The 22,007-nt window shown below is 37.7% G+C and overlaps 1 protein-coding gene across 1 annotated transcript in view; it reads right to left on the bottom strand.

Moving 5' to 3' along the window:
* Positions 1-1,152: 1,152 nt before the first annotated feature.
* Positions 1,153-22,007, bottom strand: part of LOC308515410 (uncharacterized protein) — a gene marked incomplete at both ends in the record, with an annotated part of 59,182 nt that continues 38,327 nt past the window's right edge. Inside the window, 4 exon segments of the mRNA XM_081086008.1 lie at positions 1,153-1,917; positions 1,921-2,058; positions 2,060-2,098; positions 4,718-4,794. Of these exon segments, the coding sequence (XP_080942134.1) occupies positions 1,153-1,917; positions 1,921-2,058; positions 2,060-2,098; positions 4,718-4,794 (1,019 nt within the window).

Here is a 22,007-nt window from a genome sequence, read left to right as displayed (position 1 = left end):
CATATTTAAGAATTATTTTCTATAAATTTTATAAAGGACTACTGGAAGAAAAGTAATATACTCCAAGAATAGGCAAGATATGGTCTAACTTAGTAATTATATTTTATATCCATAATCTTACCACATATAATGAGCTTTATGAAATTTGCTTTTCTTTTCCATAAGCACTTAGTAACTTTTTAAACCTTTATGAAATGCTACATTATTTTCCTGGGATCAGCACAGCAATTTCAAGGACTTCTCACAAAAGGAATTGTGTGTGTGTGTGTGTGTGTGTGTGTACACATTTAGTTTTATTGTAACAAAGCAACTTGTATACTTTTAACGTTTAAAACTGAGCATCATCTTTCCTTTCCTGTGAAACAAAAATAAAATTTTAAAATAAATAGGAACAAAATTACAATAGAGAAATGTCAATTCTGAATAAGATCCTACAGGTTCTGCTGATTCTCCCATTGAGCAGCAGGGCTCAAGTCATCATTAGGAGAGAATTTTATTTAAAAAGTGTCATCTTAGACTTCAAGGATGTCCATTAAACATCACAATTAAACATACCAAAGGAGAAGCCATGCTGTAAAATGCCCACTTATCCCACCCAAATATCTCGAACCCACCCTTTGCTGACCTTCTATAACACCCCCTTTTTTAAGTCTTTTTTTCTCTTTTTTTAAACAAGAGAAAGTAGACAGACACATATTGGTAAATGCTAACTGTCCATATTCACATAGAGACACAGTGTAATCTCTGAGCCCAATGTACAGAGAAAGGAGGAAAAAGTTAGAATTCTATGCACTACTACACAGGGGCCTACCAACCTCCAGCTCCCAGCAGAGCTAAGGGAGTAGAAGGTTTTTCTTTTTTCCCACAGAGCATGGTGGTGTTGATTCCATTAAATTTTTCTTGAGACAGGAAGGGATAAAAATGAATTTGGAACAGAAAGGGGCAAAGATTCTTTTCCCACTGCTTTCTGCTCAAGGTACACCCCCCCCCCCAAATAAGGTGAGAACCATGGTGTAAAGGAGAGAAAAGAGTCCTCAAAAACAGGGCGACTGAGTACAAGAAGGGGAAAAAAATAAAAATTAGAAAAGGACTGTAACTTGCTCCCAGGGACTGGAGAAAATTAAAAAAAAGGTTGGAATCCATCACTGTTCCTTAGTCATCTTCTCCTTCTTCTTCTCCTTCTTCCCCCTCATCATCATCTTCATCTTCTTCACCTTCATCCTCATCCCCTTCTTCAATATCTTCCAACATTTCTTCTTCTTCTCCTTCTCCTTCTTCTCCTTCTCCTTCTTCTCCTTCTCCTTCTCCTTCTCCTTCTCCTTCTCCTTCTCCTTCTCCTTCTCCTTCTCCTTCCCCTTCCCCTCCCCCTTCCCCTTCCTCATCATCCATGTCAGGAACCAAGTAGTACTGTAATGGATTTGGCCAAATGTCATCTTTGATGACTTCTCCCAACTCATCTGCACCTGCATCAGAATGGTCAGTGAACCAGGTAAAGAAGCTTTCTGGTTCCTCATGCTGTCTCTTCCTGCTGGCTGTATTCTGTGTTTGACTTGAACGTTTTGTCAGATCCTTTCCAGATTTACATTTGATTTCAGTGGACTTTGAAAATGGATCACCACTCTCATTCAGATGAAACTCTTTTGAGAGAACTTTATTTTCGAAGTAAGGATTTTCATCAACATTAAAATCTGTTCTGTAACCTGATTTAATATCTTCAAATTCTGTCACTTCAACTCTTGTCAAATAATGCAGTGCCTCTTCATCCTCTTCCCCAAGCAGTGCAGACACTTCTGGATGGTTGACAAATGTTGTTACCCCAAAATTTGGGATTTGGGCAATCAATTCTGACCTCTTCTGAAAAAATGGTTGGCAGAGTTTGTTATATTTCTGTTCTACTTTCAAAATCTCCTCACTGGCTTATTCATTAAGTCTGTCTATTTCATTTTGTACTTCATCAATATGTTCAATCGCTTCTTGCTGTTCTTTTTCTCCTTTTGGCATGTCCTTAGGGGTCGGCTTCTTCTCCAGCTTGGGAGCTGGAGGCAGTTTTGGTTTCTTTCTTCATTTGAAGTGGGAGCGACGACTGACGTTTGGGGGGCTATTTTGTGAGGAAAGTCTGAGGATCTAGGCGCTGGGAAGTTGCCAGACACAAAGGCACACTGAGCACTCAGAAAAGTAATTTTTACTTTTTAGAGCACTTTCAGGGTCAAATGCCAAAAAGACCTGGGTGCTTTTTAAGAAGCAAAATATTTTTAAATGATCTGAGATACCCAAATGTTTAGACACCATATAAAAATAAAAATAAAAATTGACTATATTAGCTCTGTTTTCTAATGGATATGGATTACTTAAACTATCAGGCATTATAAAGCAACTAGAGGCCCAGTGCACAAGATTTGTGCATGGGTAGGCTCCTTAGGCCTGGCCAGCGATCAGGGCTGATCTGTGGGGTGACCGGTGGTGCAGTTGGGGGCCCCCACTGGCACCCAGCTTGGCTGGCCTGGGACTGCCCACTCGCCAGCCCCACTGCCACTGCCAGTTGGGCCTGTGGGCTGGGGGCAGTTCCTGCATTGAGCATCTACCCCCTGGTCGTCAGTGCACATCATAGCATTTGGCCATTTGGTCAATTTGCATATTAGTCTTTTATTATATAGGATAAACTTGACTATTTTTTGGTAATTTTTATGTGTGCTTGTCAGAGATATCCTATTCTGACTTGATAATCACCTGTCCACACTCTATAAACTGTCATATAATTCAAAAAATATTCTGGTGATTTATGTCAATAAAACAGCATTTATCTAGTTTATTAAAGATAAATCTGATGATATCTTAATATATACAAAGGTTCTGTCATATAAAAAGTCATCCACATTTACACTTAGGACTTTAAAGTCAGGACATAGAGAAAAGTTTCTGTAAAAAGGCTCAACTTGATAAAAATAGCACTCTGGTTGCATCGCTCCTCAGAAACTTGGAGAGAAGGAAAAGGCATTGTGATAACACATTTGTTATTGGTTGAGGAAATAAGCAAAACTTTCAGATGGTGATGTATACATTATCTTAATAGTTTAATTTGTTTTTTATTTCATGTTCCATTGAAGATTATAATTTGTCTTAATATGCTGAAAAGTTATATAATTTCCCTCCAAGATATGATCAGATATGGTCAATTCAAATTCCATTTCCCTAATGAGATTAGTAATAAATACAGTCAAAATGCTATAAAGAAACATCAGCCAAGCATTTTACACCAATTTTATCCATGTTTTTTTTTATAATAACTATCATTGTTCTTAGTTTTGATAAAAACGAGGAGTATGGTATGAATTTGTATGACTCTATATTTCAGCATAACTTTAAGATAATTATGATGCAAAAATAGAGTAAATTTAATTGTTGTCTTAACTCTAGTATATATAGGATGTTCCCCAAAAAATGTATACACACACTTTGAATACTTACAAAGGCATTGTTTATTAAAATACATTTCATTTTAAAAATTGAGCTATTAGCTGTTAAAGTGTTTATACGTTTTGGGGGCACATTCCTCTCTAGAAAATGAATTTATCTTTCCTCCAGAGTGGTTGAGAAATGTCATTTGAAGACATCCAATCAACCTTAAACTAACTATACCAAAAGGCTGTGATTCATTAATAGCTAAATTCAAGATGAATTTTAACAAACACTTTAAATAAACTTTTAAAAATGCAATATTTGAACACTAGAAATTTGAATTAATTTTTATTACCAATTTAGAAAAATAAAAATAATTCAGTAAATGTAACTTATATCCTAAACTTTTAATTAATATCAGGGACTATTTTATTATCATCATGAGAAAGCAAAATTAAGAAATCAATTCATATGACAATATGAATGATAACTTCTACTCTGTAGTGCATGATAACATCATTCAAAAAGAAGTCAATGATTCTTAAAAGAGCAATTTGTAGGTTTCTCAAATTGCTTAGTCTAAGATGCAAGTTTTTTATTTTTATTTGTTTGCATTGCTACAAAGATATGATAGGAATTAAATTGCATCCACGCATAACAACATGTAGATAGAGCTGTGTTGTGCATAAAGGAACTTTATATTTTTTTATGAACAGTTGAAGGTAATCATATTTGCACTCCATAAAGTCCACTTTCCAATTCATCTGTTGCCATATAGTTGAAAATTTACTTCTGCCCTTTTGTCATTATTTGATACCCTGTTCTGTAACAATCTGCTTGAACCTAGTTGCTAAAGCAATCAAAACATCCATAACTTTTAAAGAATTCTAATTGAACAATGAAAGCACCCTGAGCCCTCTACCAAATTATCAAGAGCTTATCAGCCACACTGTCAATAACAGCATTGTGTTCTCTTTACCAGTTTCTGCACTTCAGAATGAAAGACACTTCTTTGTGCTGAAGTGAATTAGGGATTATATTTTGTAAGAACCACTATGGGTGATGGACGCCTAAGTGATCTCCTGCTGCTGGCCTTGGACCGTGAAGCAGCCAAGAATACTAATAGCAACAAACCAAGAGCAGCTTTTGCTAGTTTAAGATCACGCCAGTCTCTATTGAGGTAAACAGGGATTTGATGGATGCAATGATCTGTCTGCTCTTACAAGCAGCACATAAAACTTATTTTAAATTGCTTATCCTCTTAGATTTCATCTGAAATGCAGGACAGACTGTGACAGAACTGATGATAATATTGGAATACGACTTTGAGGCACACAATTAAACTAGCACACTGCTTTTTTATCACTGTGTCTTTTTGCTTTCTGTCAGTTACCATCCCTGCAGAATTTAATGAAAGCAAAATAAAAATTTAAAAGAAAAAAATGAAATGAAAAAAGTGATGCTTCGGGGAAGACCTACTGCTTCAAATCAGGGATAAAGGGAGAATATAGCAGTGTGGGTTGCAGAAGCAGCATTTAGGGCCCTCACTTAACTGCTGATTTCCCCACTATATTCTATCAGTATGTGTGTGTCTCAGATGTGCAGTACCTTGCAGCAAGAGACTCTCCTAGAGAGAAAACCTGTTTTCAGAGTCTCTGTTCTGTGGCGCCTTCCTCGCCAGGATTCACAAAATGAACTCTTGTTTTCCAGACTCAGCATTTATTCCTCTTGTGTTTTGCTACTGAATAATAGTTATGTACAGTTTGGCCTAAAAATGGCACCCTGGAGTGAATTGTTGTAGCAGTAACTAATGTGAAAAGTTGATTTACAGATTTCCCTGTGTCAAATGTTCATTTCATGGCATTATCACAAAGCATTTCTTCAAGCAACAGAAAAATAGAGGACTGACATTTCTAGACTAACGTGCTGAAATTCTTGTAAGGAAGGGTAAGAACCAGGCAATAAAAAAGTAAGTGCAGAATGAGGCAAAAGGCGGTTTATAGTTGTATGTGAAACACAGGTCAATATTGTACTATTATTTAGTAATTATTGTATTATTTTCTACACAAACAACTGTAAATCTACTTTTGTTCTATCCTGTATTTATTACCAATGCTTCCATACCTGTCTGATCAGCTGACCTGGTACCAGAAGGATGGCATCATATCCACTTGGAAAATGCCAAATATAAAAGCTATAGCTTATCAGGGACAAAGCATGGGGTATAATGGTTTTATTAGTCAGATTCTCCTCAGTGATACCCAAAGCATGCATAAAAGAACTACTGTCTTTCTGTGTACAGCTGTATCTTGTTGTATTGTGCTTCATTTATTTTGTTTTACAGATGTGAGATTTTTTTCAAATTGAAGACAAGACCCTCCATCAGCAAAAAGAATATGACTCACTTTATTGCATCACTCACTTTATCAGAAGCCCCTCAAACCTATGTTTCCCTCCTTCTTTATAATCCATCACCTACTCAATAATGTTTATCTTTTTTAAAAATATATATCTTTATTGATTTCAGAGAGGAAGGGGAGGCAAAGAGAGATACATACATCAGTGATAAGAGAGGATCATTGATTGTCTGCTTCCTCCACGCCCCCTACTTGGGATCAAGCCTGCAACTAGGCATATGCCCTGACCAGGAATCAAACCGTGACATCCTGGTTCATAGGTCCATGCTCAACCACTGAGCTAGGCCAGCCGGGCAATAGTGTTTATCTTCACTGCCCTCAAACCCAATGCTGTTTCAATTATTTTTATTCTCCAAATTCTAAGTTCTTTCCCTCTCAGGCTATATCTGGATCCTCATTTCCAACCTACCCAGTGGAAAGAAACCTCCCTTCCAATAGTTTTCCATTGGTTATGAACTGGTGAATCATTTAAACTAAGTTATTAATAAAAGACAATTCTCAATGTGTAGCTCCTTCCAGGAACAAAAATCCGACCTGAAATTAATAAAAAGGTAGAAAATGAAAGAACGATGTGTGGAGGCAGTATATTCTCTTTTATGCTCCTCAAATGCCAACACATCCTAAAGGAACTGTGTTCTCTCTCATTTGGAATAACTCTCCCAAGAGTACTCTCTTAAAATGAATCCATAGAAACAACATGCATCCCAAGGTGCTGAGGACAATCCCCCTGGGATCCTACACTGTACTCCCTTGTGGACTGATTAAGGCATTGCATCTTTGCTTCTGGTAGCAGGTGGCACATTATATCACTGTGACAGATAGCTGCTAAAATTGAATTCTCTCTCTAGTATAATAAGCAAGATATCAGAAAATTTGCCTAAAAGAGTGAATAGAATTAATTCAAATAATTGCTTTTGTTTAGTTATATATTCTTTTTACTTAGGTGATCTTTAAATCCCCTTTGGGTTTTATATCTAGCAACTGCTATCTTTATGTGATAGCACTGAGAGATACCATTGACCTGGACCGCAGACTTATGGATGGACCTCCTAAAGCCGGGTTTATTTCTCAATTAACCTTGATTTACTAGCCTAATGCTAGGTGATAATGGAGGAGAGCTGCCTACAAATTCTCTAAATCACTTTGTATACCACACAAGAGATACTCTGTAAACAAATATCCCTGATATAGAGGATCATCAATACAAAAATCAGTTTAATGCTTGCTAAGAAAATGTTGTTTTCCCTCACCTAAGCCACTGCTGAAAATGATACCAAAATAGTTATAACCATAAGCATATATCATATATTTACATAATGCTTTAGAATTTTCAAAGAGGTTATGCATTTATTATCCTATTTGATTCTCACGACTACATGGGATTTTTGAGAACTTGTTTGGAGATTCTAGGAGGGGAGCGCAGTTACTCTTATACCCTTGATGGAAGACTGTGTCCCCTCCTCTCGGGGGAAGCTTGTCCTCTTTGACCTAGGGTACAGCTGTGGGAGGGACTCACATAGATCGGTGAGGGAGGAGGGGGACACCTGCTTAGCCAGCCAGATCAGCCAAATATACCCTGGTGATCAATGGGGTGACAGATGTCGCAGCCAGATTGCCCTCACATCCTACATTGAATTTTTGGATTTAAAAACAGTATATAAAGGTTAATGGGTTATACAATAGCATGAAGTATTGTAGAGCTAGTAAATTAGAGAATATTCCTAGCCTGAACATGTATATTTGGATTATATTTTAGCATTTTATTGCATTTGTTATAATACTTCTTACTATATGAAAAGATATATAAATATATAAAATTGATACTTAGTAAACAAAGCAAAACTAGGATAAAACCCAGATTTTCTAATTTCTTATGCAAGTGCTCAATAGGCTTCCCTCTGCACTTCACACCATGATATTCTGACTCCTATTTAAAATAAACAACCTCCATTATCAATTCAGTAACCAAAGCTGCCAGTATTGCCAGTCTTTTATATACATGCCAGAAGGTATCAATGACTGTGGATTTGGACATGTGTCCTCTTGAATTATCATAAAGTATTCATGGAGTTCTCACAGTGTTTGATGACACTGTTTTAGGTCCTACTGAGAAAAGTGCACTGTTCCCTGCTAGGAAGATTTTATAAAGATCAATGACCATCAGATAGTAATTATTTATAGTATTGATTAATATAGAGTCTGTGATGGGAAAAGGAGACTGTTAAAACTAAAATAAGGAGCATATTACAAAAAAACCCCCAATATTTAAATAATTAATTATATTTCTCAAATTAGATTATTCCTTAATTATAATTTGTACTATATGAATAGTTCTAACAACTTAGTTTTTCCCCATAATCTAATATTGCTTTCTAAAGCTAATCTGCCTGAGTTAAAAATAACTTTCCAAACATGATAACATATTATTTGTATGGATTTAATAATTTTCCCAAAAAAATTATATTGATGCTTTTTATGTTTAATATAAATGTTGATGCTGGAAGTCAGGTATTATTATAATAATTTTATAGATAGATTCACAGAGAATTAAATTTATGTTTTTTTAAAAAAAGGTTTTTGGAGATTGCACAGTATTTGAATATACCGAGTGCTGACTTGAGACAATTATTCCACTAGTACAAAGATGTAATTAAGAAAATATAAAACCAAATGTCAGGTATGTCCAGTCACAAAATTAGAAAAATTGTACACATTGCTCATTGTTATTTTCTCTTCATTGCTAAGGAAACATTCATGGGATAATAATTATGCTTTGGGGCATATCTGCCAAGAAGTACATTTGGCAATTTACTTCATGAAGGGTTCTGTTAAAAAACTAGAAATACTGAAAAGGCAGTATTATGGTTTAGTCATTATGGGTTAGTCTAATTTTGCTGGATACTTTACATGTTTTTAGAAGTTCATGAAACTCAAGGATATGTTTTTATTCCAACACAGACTTCAAATCAATTGTCAGTTGTTGTTTTTTTCCTAACAGGCATTACGTAGAAGTTTTATCAAAAATTTTTATTATAGCCCTAACCGGTTTGGCTCAATGGATAGAGCGTTGACCTGTGGACCGAAGGGCCCCAGGTTCGATTCTGGTCAAGGGCATGTATCTTGGTTGCCGGCACATTCCCAGTAGGGAGTGTGCAGGAGGCAGCTGATCAATGTTTCTCTCTCATCGATGTTTCTAACTCTCTATCCCTCTCCCTTCCTCTATGTTAAAAATTCAATAAAATATATTTTTAAAACATTTTTTTAATTATAAAAGTTAAACATAGGAAAATAACCTTCTTCCTCTTCCATGTCAAATAAGAAAAGTCACATGATCTATGCTCAGCCAATCATTTAGAGATATTAACTTCAATAGTTTGCTTGTAGTTAGCAATTGAGATTGCTGACAAATTCAGGACTAGATAAAAAAATGGTATGTGCATAGGTGCACATATATTTATCATGTTTTGACATTTTAATGTCTACAGCACACACAGATTGTGAAAAATTTGCTTAGATTCATCCATTCTTCAATTGTAAAATATGTCTGTAGTGTGTCTTGATCAATGCTGTTTTGGTCGAAAAGAACAGAAAACTAATTGAGTCAGCCATTTGTGAATAGATCCATAAAACAAAGGTAGAAAGAGAGACACTTATTCCACTGAAATAAAATGATAAAATGTAAGAAAGGAGGTAGATGTGGTTATTTTTGAAAAGGAAAAGCAGATTGGTATGGGTGTTGATGCTGCTATAGCCCTTAATCTCCCAGGAAATGTTTGATTGATAAGACAGAACATTAGAGCTCTGGGCTTCTGCTTCTCTGCTTTGAATGCTAGAGATAGGAAATTTGAAAAATATCAAAAGATTCCTGCTTTTACAGGAAAAGTGGAAAGTGTGACCTTGCTATTGTAGGTGGTAACATGACAAGCTTGATTATCTCCCTCTTTCTTTTGAATCATCAATTCCACTCTTTCTTCTGAGTCATTTCTATCAGGACAGAAACATGCTATCTTATGCCCATTTAAAAAAAAAAAACAAAAACAAAAAAAAAAACCACTATTTTCCCAGATGCCTCTCTAGTCATTAGTTTCTTTCCTTCTCTTTATCAAAAGTTGTCCAAATACTTCTCTCTCCTTACTGCCTGCACTTTCCCAATTCCTACTGTTGTGTTTGGATTTCTTCCAAGCCTTTGTCCTAATTTTTATCAAATCACAAATGACTGCCATGTGGTCAAATCCTGAGTCTTCATCTCTATCAGCACTTCAACAACTTGTCATGGTGGTCACTCCTACAGTCATGAATCATCTTCACTTTGACTTCATGAGCTCATATACATCTGGTTGGCATTTGGCCTCATAAGCCATTCCTGTTTAGCCTCCTTTCTGAATATTCCTTCTTTACCTAAACTTTAAATGTTAAATTATATTGGGACTTCAATTTTAGACTTTTTTCACTACATTTATTCCGCAAGTAATCTTATTTGGTCTCATGGCTTTAAATGGAATCTCTATAGACTACTTCCCAAATATATGTCTATACAGATGATCTTGCTTCCTTAACTACAGCCTTAACTATCCAACTGCCCATTCAAAATCTCCCTGCGGATACCTACTTGGTAAATCAAACTTAACTGAGTTGGGACTACCCCAAATGTTTTACCCCTAAAATCTTGCCCATTTTGATCAAGGCAACTCACTCATACAATTGTTTGAACTAACATTGGAACTGTTCATGATTTTTGTTTATTTTTCACACTCAAAATTCACTCTATTAGCAAAATCATGTCACTGAAACTCAAAATGCATGCCAAACTCAGCTACTCTCAATATCTCCAGATGAATTCCAAGAACCATTGTTTTTACTGAGCTACAGAAGTAACTTCTTAACTGATCTCTCTGGTTCTAATTGTACCTCTTTGCAAACTATTTTCTACAGGGTAGTCAGAATGTTCCTTTGCAAGCATACTCCTGTTAAAACCATTTGTCCAATAAAGTAGATGTTCTGATAGTTACCATTTCAGAGAAGAAGAAGAAGAAGAAGAAGAAGAAGAAGAAGAAGAAGAAGAAGAAGAAGAAGAAGAAGAAGAAGAAGGAGAAGAAGGAGAAGAAGAAGAAGAAGAACTCAACATACGGAGCTTATAGACCCAGGACTCATACTCGTTCCCCATCTCACTGTTTTTAGAATATGATTTTGCTACAATTTTGAAATTATTTGATCTCCTGAAATGTAATTCCAAAATCGTTGAATATTTAAATTGCTTATAGTTTTTTGTTATTATACTTTGATATAGTGAACATCTGGAAATATATCTTCATGAGAATCTCTATATATTCATACTATAAATTCTAAGAAGGCCCTAGCCAGTTTGGCTCAGTGGATAGATAGTCAGAATGCAGACCCAAAGGTCTCAGGTTTGATTCCAGTCAAGGGCATGTACCTCAGTTTCAGGCTCTTTCCCAGCCCAGGCCCTGGTTGGGGCATGCGCAGGAGTCAATCAATCAATGTGTTTCGCTCACATCAATGTTTCTCTCTGTCTTTCCCTTTCTCTTCCTCTCTCTCTAAAAAATCAATGGAAAAATAGCCTCAGGAGGATAATTTTGAGGATTAACAAAAAAGAAAATAAAAAATAAATTCTAAGAATGGGAATTATTAGCCAAAGAATTTATAAACACGTTAAAGGCTATTGACAAATATTATCAAATGCCCACTAATAAATTCATATTAATTTCTTAACCTACCAAAGAATATAAAAATGCAAGTTTGATGCATCCCCAGACAACACCATGTACTATCTATTAAAATAAATGCAAAAACAAGATGACATAACTTTATTAATATGAGATGACAAAGTCATGTTTTCCCATTTTACCTTATTAATGAGACTGCACATTTTTATAGCTCTGGAGATCTTTATGTATTTTGTGATTTTTTTTCTTTATCACTACTCATTTTATTCTGAGTTGAGAATCTTTACCTTATCTTTCTATCCTTTGTTTAGCAAATATTTGTGTAAATACTCTTTCCCAGTTTACCTTTTGAATTTTTTTTGAATTTTTTTATGATGCTGACATTTATGTGATCAAATATGCACATATATTATTGTTTGTTTTACTCATTTAATATTTAATAATTGGTAGTCTTTTTCAATTCTGAGATTTTTGTGTGTTTTGCTTTTACTTTTCACAAATGTAACCTTTTATCCATTTACGAATTATTTGGGAGTATATTCTAAGGCAAGTCTCTTATTTTTCTTTAAATGGTTAACAATCTGCTAGAAAACAAATTATTTAATAATCCTTCATTTCCCCATTTTTTTTTTTGTATATTCAGATATCAATTCTATTCTCCCAAATTCTTTGTTTGCACTCATTACTATACTACATAGGCTGCAATATTCTTGCTTTGTAAGCAGTCAGGGGTTTTGTCTATATTTCTAATATTTTATCGTAGAACTAAGCAAGTACCCAATAAGTGTTTTGTTTTTTTTTAAAGTATGAATGAGGTGAGTTACTGTCATACAAAACATGGGAAGTGGAAGAGATGTTTGGAATGGATATGCTCCAACTCAGGGTCTCTGGCCACCAAGCCTGGGCCTCTTAAATGTTCAGCAATGCTCAGGAAACAGAAAAGAAATATTTATTTCCAGTTCTCTTGAGTTTATGTTCGGAAAAGAAAATTTTCTCCAAGAGCAAAATCTTACACTCTTCATCAACTGCTGGTCAATTATACAGTTTGGGAAATATAAGAATAAAGTTAATCTGTTGCTTTCTTAAAAATAGCAGAAAGCATTTGCTTCCATCAAGGCGGTGGCATAGGTAAACATGGTATTCACATCTGCCCATAACAACATCAAAATAATAATTAAGCTATAGAACAACCATCATTGAGAACCACCAGAAATCTAGCTGGACAGAAGATCTATAACTAAGGGTATACAGAAGCCGCCTGTTAAAAGGGGTGGAGATGTGAAACAGGCAGGTCCCATCCCACGTGTGACAGTTAAAAAATCAGAGGAATATCTCAGCTGAGGTGGTCCCCTCTGAGGAGTGAGGAGACCCAGCCCCACAGTAGCATCTCCAGCTTAGTGTTCCAGAGCCAGGAAGAGCAGTCCCCATAACTTCTGACTGTAAAAACCAACAGAGATTGTGGTCGAGTGATATGGCGGGCTGCTAGATCTCAGGTGTTCTTCTTAAAGGACCCATGCACATACTTACCAGACTCATTCATTTTTTTTATTATTATTTTTTTATTGCTTAAAGTATTACAAAGGGTATTACATATATGTCTTTTTCCCCCCACCCTTGACAGTCCCCTAGCCGCCCCTATGCCCCAGTATCTTATGTCCATTGGTTATGCTTATATGCATGCATACAAGTCCTTGGGTTGATCTCTTACACCCCTCCCTCCTGTACCCCAACGCTCCCCGGCCTTCTCACTGCAGTTTGACAATATGTTTGAGGCAGCTCTGCCTCTGTATCTATTATTGTTCAAAAGTTTATAATGGTCTCTATTATCCATGAATGAGTGAGATCATGTGGTATTTTTCCTTCATTGACTGGCTTATTTCACTTAGCATAATGCTCTCCAGCTCCATCCATGCCATTGCAAATGGTAAGAGTTCCTTCTTTTTTTACAGCAGCATAGTATTCCATCGTGTAGATGTACCACAGTTTTCTAATCCATTCATCTACTGATGGGCACTTAGGCTGTTTCCAGATCTTAGCTATGGTGAATTGTGCTGCTATGAACATAGGGGTGCATATATCCTTTCTGATTGGTATTTCTGGTTTCTTGGGATAAATTCCTAGAAGCGGGATCACAGGGTCAAATGGGGGTTCCATTTTCAGTTTTTTGAGGAAACTCCATACTGTCTTCCATAGTGGCTGCACCAGTCTGCATTCCCAACAGCAATGCACGAGTGTTCCTTTTTCTCCACATCCTCTCCAGCACTTGTCCTTTGTTGATTTGTTGATGATAGCCAGTCTGACAGGTGTGAGATGGTACCTCATTGTTGTTTTGATTTGCATCTCTCAGATGATTAGAGACTTTGAGCATGTTTTCATATGTCTCTTGGCTTTCTGAGTGTCCTCTTTTGAAATGTGTCTATCTAGGTCCTTTGCCCATTTTTTGATTGGATTGTTTAACTTCCTTTTGTTAAGGTGTATGAGTTCCCTATAAATTTTGGAGATTAGGCCCTTATCAGATATGACATTGGCAAATATGTTTTCCCACACAGTGGGTTTTCTCGTTGTTTTGTAGATGGTTTCTTTTGCTGTGCAGAAGCTTTTTATGTTGATGTAGTCCCATTTGTTCATTTTCTCTTTAGTTTCAAGTGCCCTAGGAGCTGTATCAGTGAAGAAATTGCTTCGGCATATGTCTGAGATTTTGTTGCCTTTGGATTCTTCTAGAATTTTTATGGTTTCCTGTCATACATTAAAGTCCTTTATCCATTTTGAGTTTATTTTTGTGTATGCTGTAAGTTGGTGGTCTAGTTTCATTTTCTTGCATATATCTGTCCAATTTTCCCAACACCATTTATTGAAGAGACTATCTTGGCTCCATTGTATGTTCTTGCCTCCTTTGTCAAATATTAATTGAGCATATTGGTTCGGGCCGATTTCTGGGCTCTCTATTCTATTCCATTGATCTATATGCCTGTTCTTGTGCTAGTACCAGGCAGTTTTGAGAACAGTGGCTTTGTAATACAGCTTGATATCTGGTATTGAGATCCCACCTACTTTGTTCTTTTTCAGGATTGCTGCAGCTATTTGGGGTCGTTTTTTATTCCAGATGAATTTTTGGAGAGTTCGTTCTACATCTGTGAAGTATGCCGTTGGTATATTAATGGGAAGTGTGTTGAATTTATAGATGAGATGGCTTTGGGTAGTATGGACATTTTAATGATGTTGATTCTACCAATCCATGAACACGGTATGTTCTTCCATCTGTTTATGTCTTCCTCTATATCTTTTTTCAACGTCCTGTAGTTTTCTGAGTTGAGGTCTTTTACCTCTTTATTTAAGTTTATTCCTAGGTAGCTTAATTTTTTTAGTGCAATGGTAAATGGGATTATTGTTATAATCTCTCTTTCTGAAAGTTCACTATTGGTGTATAGAAATGCCTCAGATTTCTTGGGGTTAATTTTATATCCTGCTACATTGCCAAATTCATGTATTAAGTCTAGTAGCTATTTGATGGAGTCTCTAGGGTTTTGTAAGTATAATATCATGTTGTCTGCAAATAAGGACAGTTTTACTTCCTCTTTTCCAATTTGGATGCCTTTTATTTCTTCTTCTTGCCGAATTGCAATGGCTAACACTTCCAGTACTTTGTTGAACAGGAGTGGTGAGAGGGGGTATCCCTGTCTTGTTCCTGTTCTTAGGGGAAATGGTGTTAGTTTTTGTCCATTGAGTATGATGTTGGCTGTGGGCCTGTCATATATGGCTTTTATTATGTTGAGGTATGATCCTTCTACTCCCACCTTGCTGAGAGTTTTTATCAAAAATGGGTGTTGGATTTTGTGAAATGCTTTTTCTGCATCAATTGATATGACCATGTGGTTTTTTTCTTTCAATTTTTTTATGTGATGTATCACGTTTATTGATTTGCGGATATTGTACCATCCTTGCATCCCTGAGATAAATCCTACTTGGTCATGGTGTATGATCTTTCTGATGTACTGCTGGATCCAATTTGCTAAGATTTTGTTGAGGATTTTGGCATCTATGTTCATGAGGGATATTGGCCTATAATTCTCTTTCATTGTGTTGTCTTTACCTGGTTTTGGTATTAGGGTGATGCTGGCTTCATAGAATGAGCTTGAAAGTGTTCCTTCCTCTTGAATTTTTTGTAGTAGTCTGAGGAGGATAGGTTTTAGTTCTTCCTTGAATGTTTGGTAAAACATCCCTGTGAAGCCGTCTAGTCCTGGGCTTTTGTTTGATGGAAGCTTTTTGATGACTGCTTCAATTTCTTCCATACTTATTGGCCTGTTGAGATTATTAGATTCTTCCTGAGTTTTGGAATGTTGTATTTTTCTAGGAATATGTCCATTTCCTCCAGGTTGTCTAGTTTGTTGGAGTAGAGCTGTCCAAAGTATTTTCTAACAATCATTTGTATTTCTGTGGGGTCTGTTGTTATTTGGCCTCTATTGTTTCTGATTTTGTTTATTTGGGTCCTCTCTCTTTGCTTCTTGGTGAGTCTGGCTAGAGGTTTGTCAATCTTGTTTATCCTTTCAAAGAACCAGCTCTTGGTTTCATTGATTTTCTGTATTCTTTTTTTTTTGGGGGGGTCTCTATGTCATTTATTTCTGCTCTAATCTTTATTATCTCCTTCCTTCTGCTCACTCTGGGGTTTTCTTGTTGCACTCTTTCTAATTTTTTGAGTTCTAGAGTTAGATGATTTACTACCATTTTTTCTTGTTTTTTGAGATAGGCCTGTAGGGCTATAAACTTCCCTCTCAGGACTGCTTTCATTGTATCCCATAGGTTTTGGATTGTTGTGTTTTCATTGTCATCAGTTTCCAGGATGTTTTTAATTTCTTCTTTGATCTCATTGGTAACCCAATCAATATTTAATAACATGCTATTCAGCTTCCAAGTGTTTGAGTATTTTGGGTTGTTTTCATTGTAGTTTATTTCTAATATTATGCCATCGTGTCTGTGAAGATGCTTTTTAGGTTTCAATCTTCTTGAATTTGGAGATACTTTGCTTGTGACCCAATATATGGTCTATTTTTGAATATGTCATATGAGCACTTGAGTAGAATGTATATTCCGTGGCTTTGGGGTGAAGTGTTCTGAAGATGTCTATTAAGTCCATCTGATCTAGTGAGTCATTTAGGATTGCTGTTTCTTTGCTGATTGTTAGTCTAGAGGACTCATCCAGTGCTGTCAGTGGTGTATTAAAATCCCCTACTATGATTGTATTGTTGTCGATCTCTCCTTTGATATCTTCCAGGAGATTTTTTAAGTATTTGGGTGCTCCTGCATTGGGTGCATATATGTTTTCCAGGGTTATATCTCCTTGTTGTATTGATCCCTTTAGTATTATGATGTGGCCTTCCTTATCTCTTGTTATGGCCTTCACTTAGAGGTCTATTTTGTCCGATATAAGTATTGCTACCCCAGCTTTCTTTTCCTTTCCATTTGCCTGAAAGATATTTTTCCATCGTTTCACTTTCAGTCTTTGTGAGTCCCTTCTAATGAGGTGGGTCTCTTGTAGACAGCAAATGTATGGGTCATGTTTTTTTATCCATTCAGCCAGTTGATGTCTTTTGGTTGGAGCATTTAGTTTGTTTACGTTTAAAGTTATTATTGAAAGGTACTTGTTTGTAGACATTTCTTTTTTTGTGTGGCTGTTTTCTTTCTGAGCTTTTTATTTCTTCTTTTTACACCAGTCCCTTTAGCATTCCTTGCATTGCTGGCTTGGTGGTGATAAACTCCCTTAGCCTATTTTTGTCTATGAAGCTTCTTATTTCCCCTTCAATTTTGAATGATAGCCTTGCTGGATAGAGTATTCTTGGATTCACTCCTTTGCTTTGCATCACTTTGTAAATTTCTGTCCATTCTTTTCTGGCCTGATGTGTTTCTGTTGAGAAATCATTTGATAATCTAATGGGAGATCCCTTGTATGTAACTTTCCGTCTCTCCTTGCAGCCTGTAAGATTCTCTCTTTGTCCTGAACATTTGCCATGGTAATTATGATGTGTCTTGGTGTGGGTCTTTTCGGGTTCACCTTATTTGGGACTCTCTGGGCTTGTGTGACTTTTTTCTTCCCCACGTCAGGGAAGTTTTCTGATATTATTTCTTCGAATAGGTTTTCTAATCCTTGTTCATCTTTCTGTTGTTCTGGCACCCCTATTATTCATATATTGTTTCGTTTCATGTTGTCCCAAAGCTCCCTTATGCTCTCTTCTTGTCTTTTAATTTTTTTTCTCCAAATTACAGTACAGTTTGGGTGTGTTTTGCTTCCTTGTCTTCTAATTCACTAATTCGGTCCTCCACTTCTCCTAGTCTACTGTTGATACTTTCAATGGTGTTTTTTATTGCAGCTATATCACTCTTCATTTCTTCTTGGGTCTTACTTAAGTTTTTGATTTTTTCATCTGTTTCTTCTAGCTTCTTCCATATGTTATTGATTTTTTCATCTCTTTCTTCTTGCTTCTTGCATAGGTAGTTGACTTTTTCATCTGTTTCTTCTAGCTTCTTGCAGAGGTTGTTGATTTTTTTCCTCCATCCGGTTTATGCACTCTAGGACCCTTATTCTGAATTCTTTTCCTGTCATCTTGCATGCCTCTGTATTACTTAGCTGCTTCTCTGGAGAGTCCTCCTTCTCTTTCCTTTTGGGGTTTCTTTGTCTACCCATGTTTGATCTCACTGACATATCTAGACGTTGAGTCGTTCAGTGGCTGCTCCCTGGGTGGCAGTGGCTCCTTGGGCTGTGGTTACTCCTTGGGCTGTTGTGGTAGCAGCTGCTCCTCAGTTGGCAGCAGCTCCTCTGTTGGGTGCTGTTCACAGCTGTGGTGGCTCTTCTGGCTGGTGGGGGGAGGTTTCACGTACAGCTGCTGTTCCTCAGATAGAGGGTGTGGTGTCAGGAGGCTGCTGCTGTTTGGGTCTACTGCATTGTTTTAAAGGCACAAAATACAACACAACAAGGCACCACGTACCAGGCACTAAACACAATTATATTCACGATATTAATAACCCCAAATAAAGGTGACCACCTGAATTAAGAGAATTAGGGGACAAGGAAGAAGAAGAGAAAAAGATAAAAGAGAAAAAAAGAAAAGAAAAGTAGGGAAGAAGAAAAAAAAAGTAGTGCAAAAATGAAATTGGGAAAAAGGAGGGTTAAAGAAAAGAGGAAAAAAAATGCGAAAAGAGAGAATGAAGTAGAAGAGGGGAAGAGGCTATGTATATGAGGAGAAAACTCCTATAGAACCGCCACTAATCCCAACAAACTCCAGCAACAGCTCCCTGGAGTTGAATGCAAACTAGAAACAACCAATAATATCAAGAGAGGCAAGGGAAAACAGAAGCACAAAAATAACCGGGGGTGGGGGGGGGGAGGGAGGGGAAAAAACAGCAGAAAAAAAGAAAAAGAAAAACAGCCTCACAACCAGTCCTAAAACACACACATACACACACACACACACACACAGACACAAAAAAACAAACAACAACAAAAAAAACCAATATACTCAACAATCAAGCAAACAGCAACAAAACAATAGAAAGATAAAAGAAGAAAAAAAATTGAATAGTGAAGAAAGATAAGGGATATGTGTATAAGGATTTAGAGCAGTGGATTGGAAATAGGATATATAAGTAGGGTGAAATTTTTACAGGAGGTAAACAGAAGGAATAGGGAAAATCTAAAGCAGGAATAGGGTAAGAGAAACAGGACAACAAAAGGGGAAAAGTGAGGGAAAGGGTTTTAGCATAGAGGTAAAATTGAGGTAGGGAAAATTGATGCTAAAGGAATGATGAAAATAGAAGAGAGAACACTAATCCCAAAATGAAATAAAGAGAAAATAAAATGGCACTTTAAAAAATGGTAAAATGGTAGCAGTAATAATACTGGTTAAAAATAAAAATGTAGTAATTAAAAGGGTAAAATCAGGTGCTGGACAAAAAGAAAAAAAATTGGTTTCTTAGTTAAAAGGTGAAAAAAGAAAAAAGAAAAAAGAAGAAAAAAAATTGCAGTAGTGAAGGTCCTTCGGTTCTTCTACTCATCAGTCTGGCTCGCCTTAGTCCTGTCAGGTATTCAGGAGAGTGTTGAATTTCCCTGAGATACACTCTTCCTCCATGTTGTAAACCACAGTCCTGATTTTAAAGCAGGCTGTATTTGTTTCCCAGACTGCCTTATTTTGTATTTAGCTAAGAGTCAGTTTGTGGCTCAGCCTCTGGGTGGCAGTGTTTTGGGGTTGGCCTCTGAGGCTATAGGGCCTCTCTGTCCAGTAGCTGGGTTTATCGTCTCTATTGCACTTAAAACTGGTGTGGGGAAGTCCACTACCCAGAGCTGGTTCCTTAATAGTTACCCGCTCTGTGTTGTTGCTGGGATCCCTCATTCATTTTGAGCTACAGCACTGGAGTGGCAGCTCAAAAGGTGCCAGGGACATATAGGATGAAATGAATTGTCTGGCTTCAGTGCAAGAGTTGGAGGTGCAGCTTTCTCCAAGACACCTCTTTCGGTGCAGGTAGGTACAATATCTGAGTCTTCATTACCCCGCCCTGATGAGTTCCTGACACCCTGACTCACCCAACTTTAGGGCCCACCCACGCCACTTCCAGTGGTGTTTCCATACAAATGGATCATGCAGCAGACTTTCCTAAAACCTCTCAAAGGTTCACAAACACCAAACAAGCAGCATCTAGCCTCAGTTTACCCTGTACTTCTTGCTCAGGAGTGTTAAGCTTGATACCAATGGCAGCCAGTCTTGGTTCGCAGCTTGGCCTCTCTTTGGCAACTCCACATTAGCATAAGTGCGAACCATCTAAATATCGCTTTTTAGTTCATTTCAGGTGACCCCACATGGGGCTTAGGCAGTGGCTGACCTTGGCCTGCACCTCCCCTGAGACCCTAGAGCCAGTGTACCCAGTGAACAGCTTCAGACCACGTGGGAGAAGTATTCAACCTCTTCAATGAGTGACACATTCAAGGGTTGGACTTGACCGGCATCAGAGCTCCAACTGAAGCAAGTCTTGCTCCATGGGGTCAGCCCCTGTAGCCATGGCCAGTCCTCATAGCCAATTGGTGTGGGGGCTCAATCCCTCCCTCTAATATGCCAACAATAATCAAGGCTCAACTACACAGCCCATATGGGAGGGGGTGCACACCCAAAGTGCCCTGTTCTGGTGAATAGGGAGGCTGTGCACTGGGCAGCACAGAACACCTACTATAGAAGCCTGTGATAGCAAGACTGGGAGACACAGCAGCTCTATTTAATACACAGAAACAAACTCTGTTGGTGGCCAAATTGAGGAGACAAACATATCTATATATATATAAAAGCCTAAGCGAACTTTACGATGGAATGACCGGGATGCCCACAATGACCAGAATGACCGGTCACTATGATGCACACCAGGGAGCAGATGCTCAGTGCAGGAGCTCCCCTGAGCCTGTAGGGCCAGATCGCCAATGGGGCCTGCTGGCCAACCTCCCAGTACCCCTGCCCCGGCCAGCAGGCCCCGATCACCCAATTGGGGCCAGACCCCCAGGCTGGGATGGGGAACATGGGGTGGGTGGCTGCAGACATGGCCCTTTTCCCAGGGTGGCTGAGGGCCGGCTCCCTTCTCCAGGCTGGCAGCCAATCTCCTGGGTCTCTCCCCCTGTCTCTCCCTCCAGCCGGCAGGCCCCAATCAGCCTGTTGCCCACCTGCCATGATGGCAGTTGGCCCCTCCCCCTGTCTGGCAGGTCCCGATGACCCAATCATGATAGAACAGGGAACTGTGGGTGGATGACAGCAGACATAGGCTGTAAGGGAAGGTCAGGGAGGTGGGGAACCACGTGGTGGCTGCATGGGTGGCGAGGAAAGGAGGAGGTGGGGATGCGGGGGAGGCAGGGAACCTGATCAGCCCTGATCGCCAGCCAGGCCAAGGGACCCCACCTGTTCATAAATTTCGTGCACCAGGGCTCTGGTCTCAAATAGAAAACAAAACATAACTCTAGAAAAAGCACTAAACATAATGGAGACAAGCAATCTACCAGATGTAGAGTTCAAAACTGGTTATAAGGATACTCAATGAACTTAGGCTAGATAAACTCAGTGAGAACTTCAACTAAGAGATAAGAAAACATAAAAATTAATATAGAAAACATGAAAAAATACCAGTCAGATATGAAGAATATAATAATTGAAATGAAGAATACATTAGAAGGAATCAACAGATTAGATGAAGCAGAGGATTGAGCTGGCAAATTGGAAGGTAAGGTAGCAGAAAACACCCAATCAAAACAACAAAAAAGACAAAGAATCCAAAAAATGAGGATAGTTGAAGGGGCTTCTGAACAACATGAAATGTATCAACATTTGCATCATAGGGGTTCCAGAAGAAGAAGAGAGGGAGCAAGGATTTGAAAACCTATTTTTAAAAAATAACAGAAAACTTCTCTAAGTTGGCCAAAAATATATGTACATAAGTATAGGAAACACAGAGTCTCAAACAAATGAGCCAACACCAATATACATCATAATGA

The sequence above is a fragment of the Myotis nattereri genome (genome assembly GCF_964212035.1).
Source record: "Myotis nattereri genome assembly, chromosome: 3".
Taxonomy (NCBI): domain Eukaryota; kingdom Metazoa; phylum Chordata; class Mammalia; order Chiroptera; family Vespertilionidae; genus Myotis; species Myotis nattereri.
This window is presented reverse-complemented; position numbering and strand designations above follow the sequence as displayed.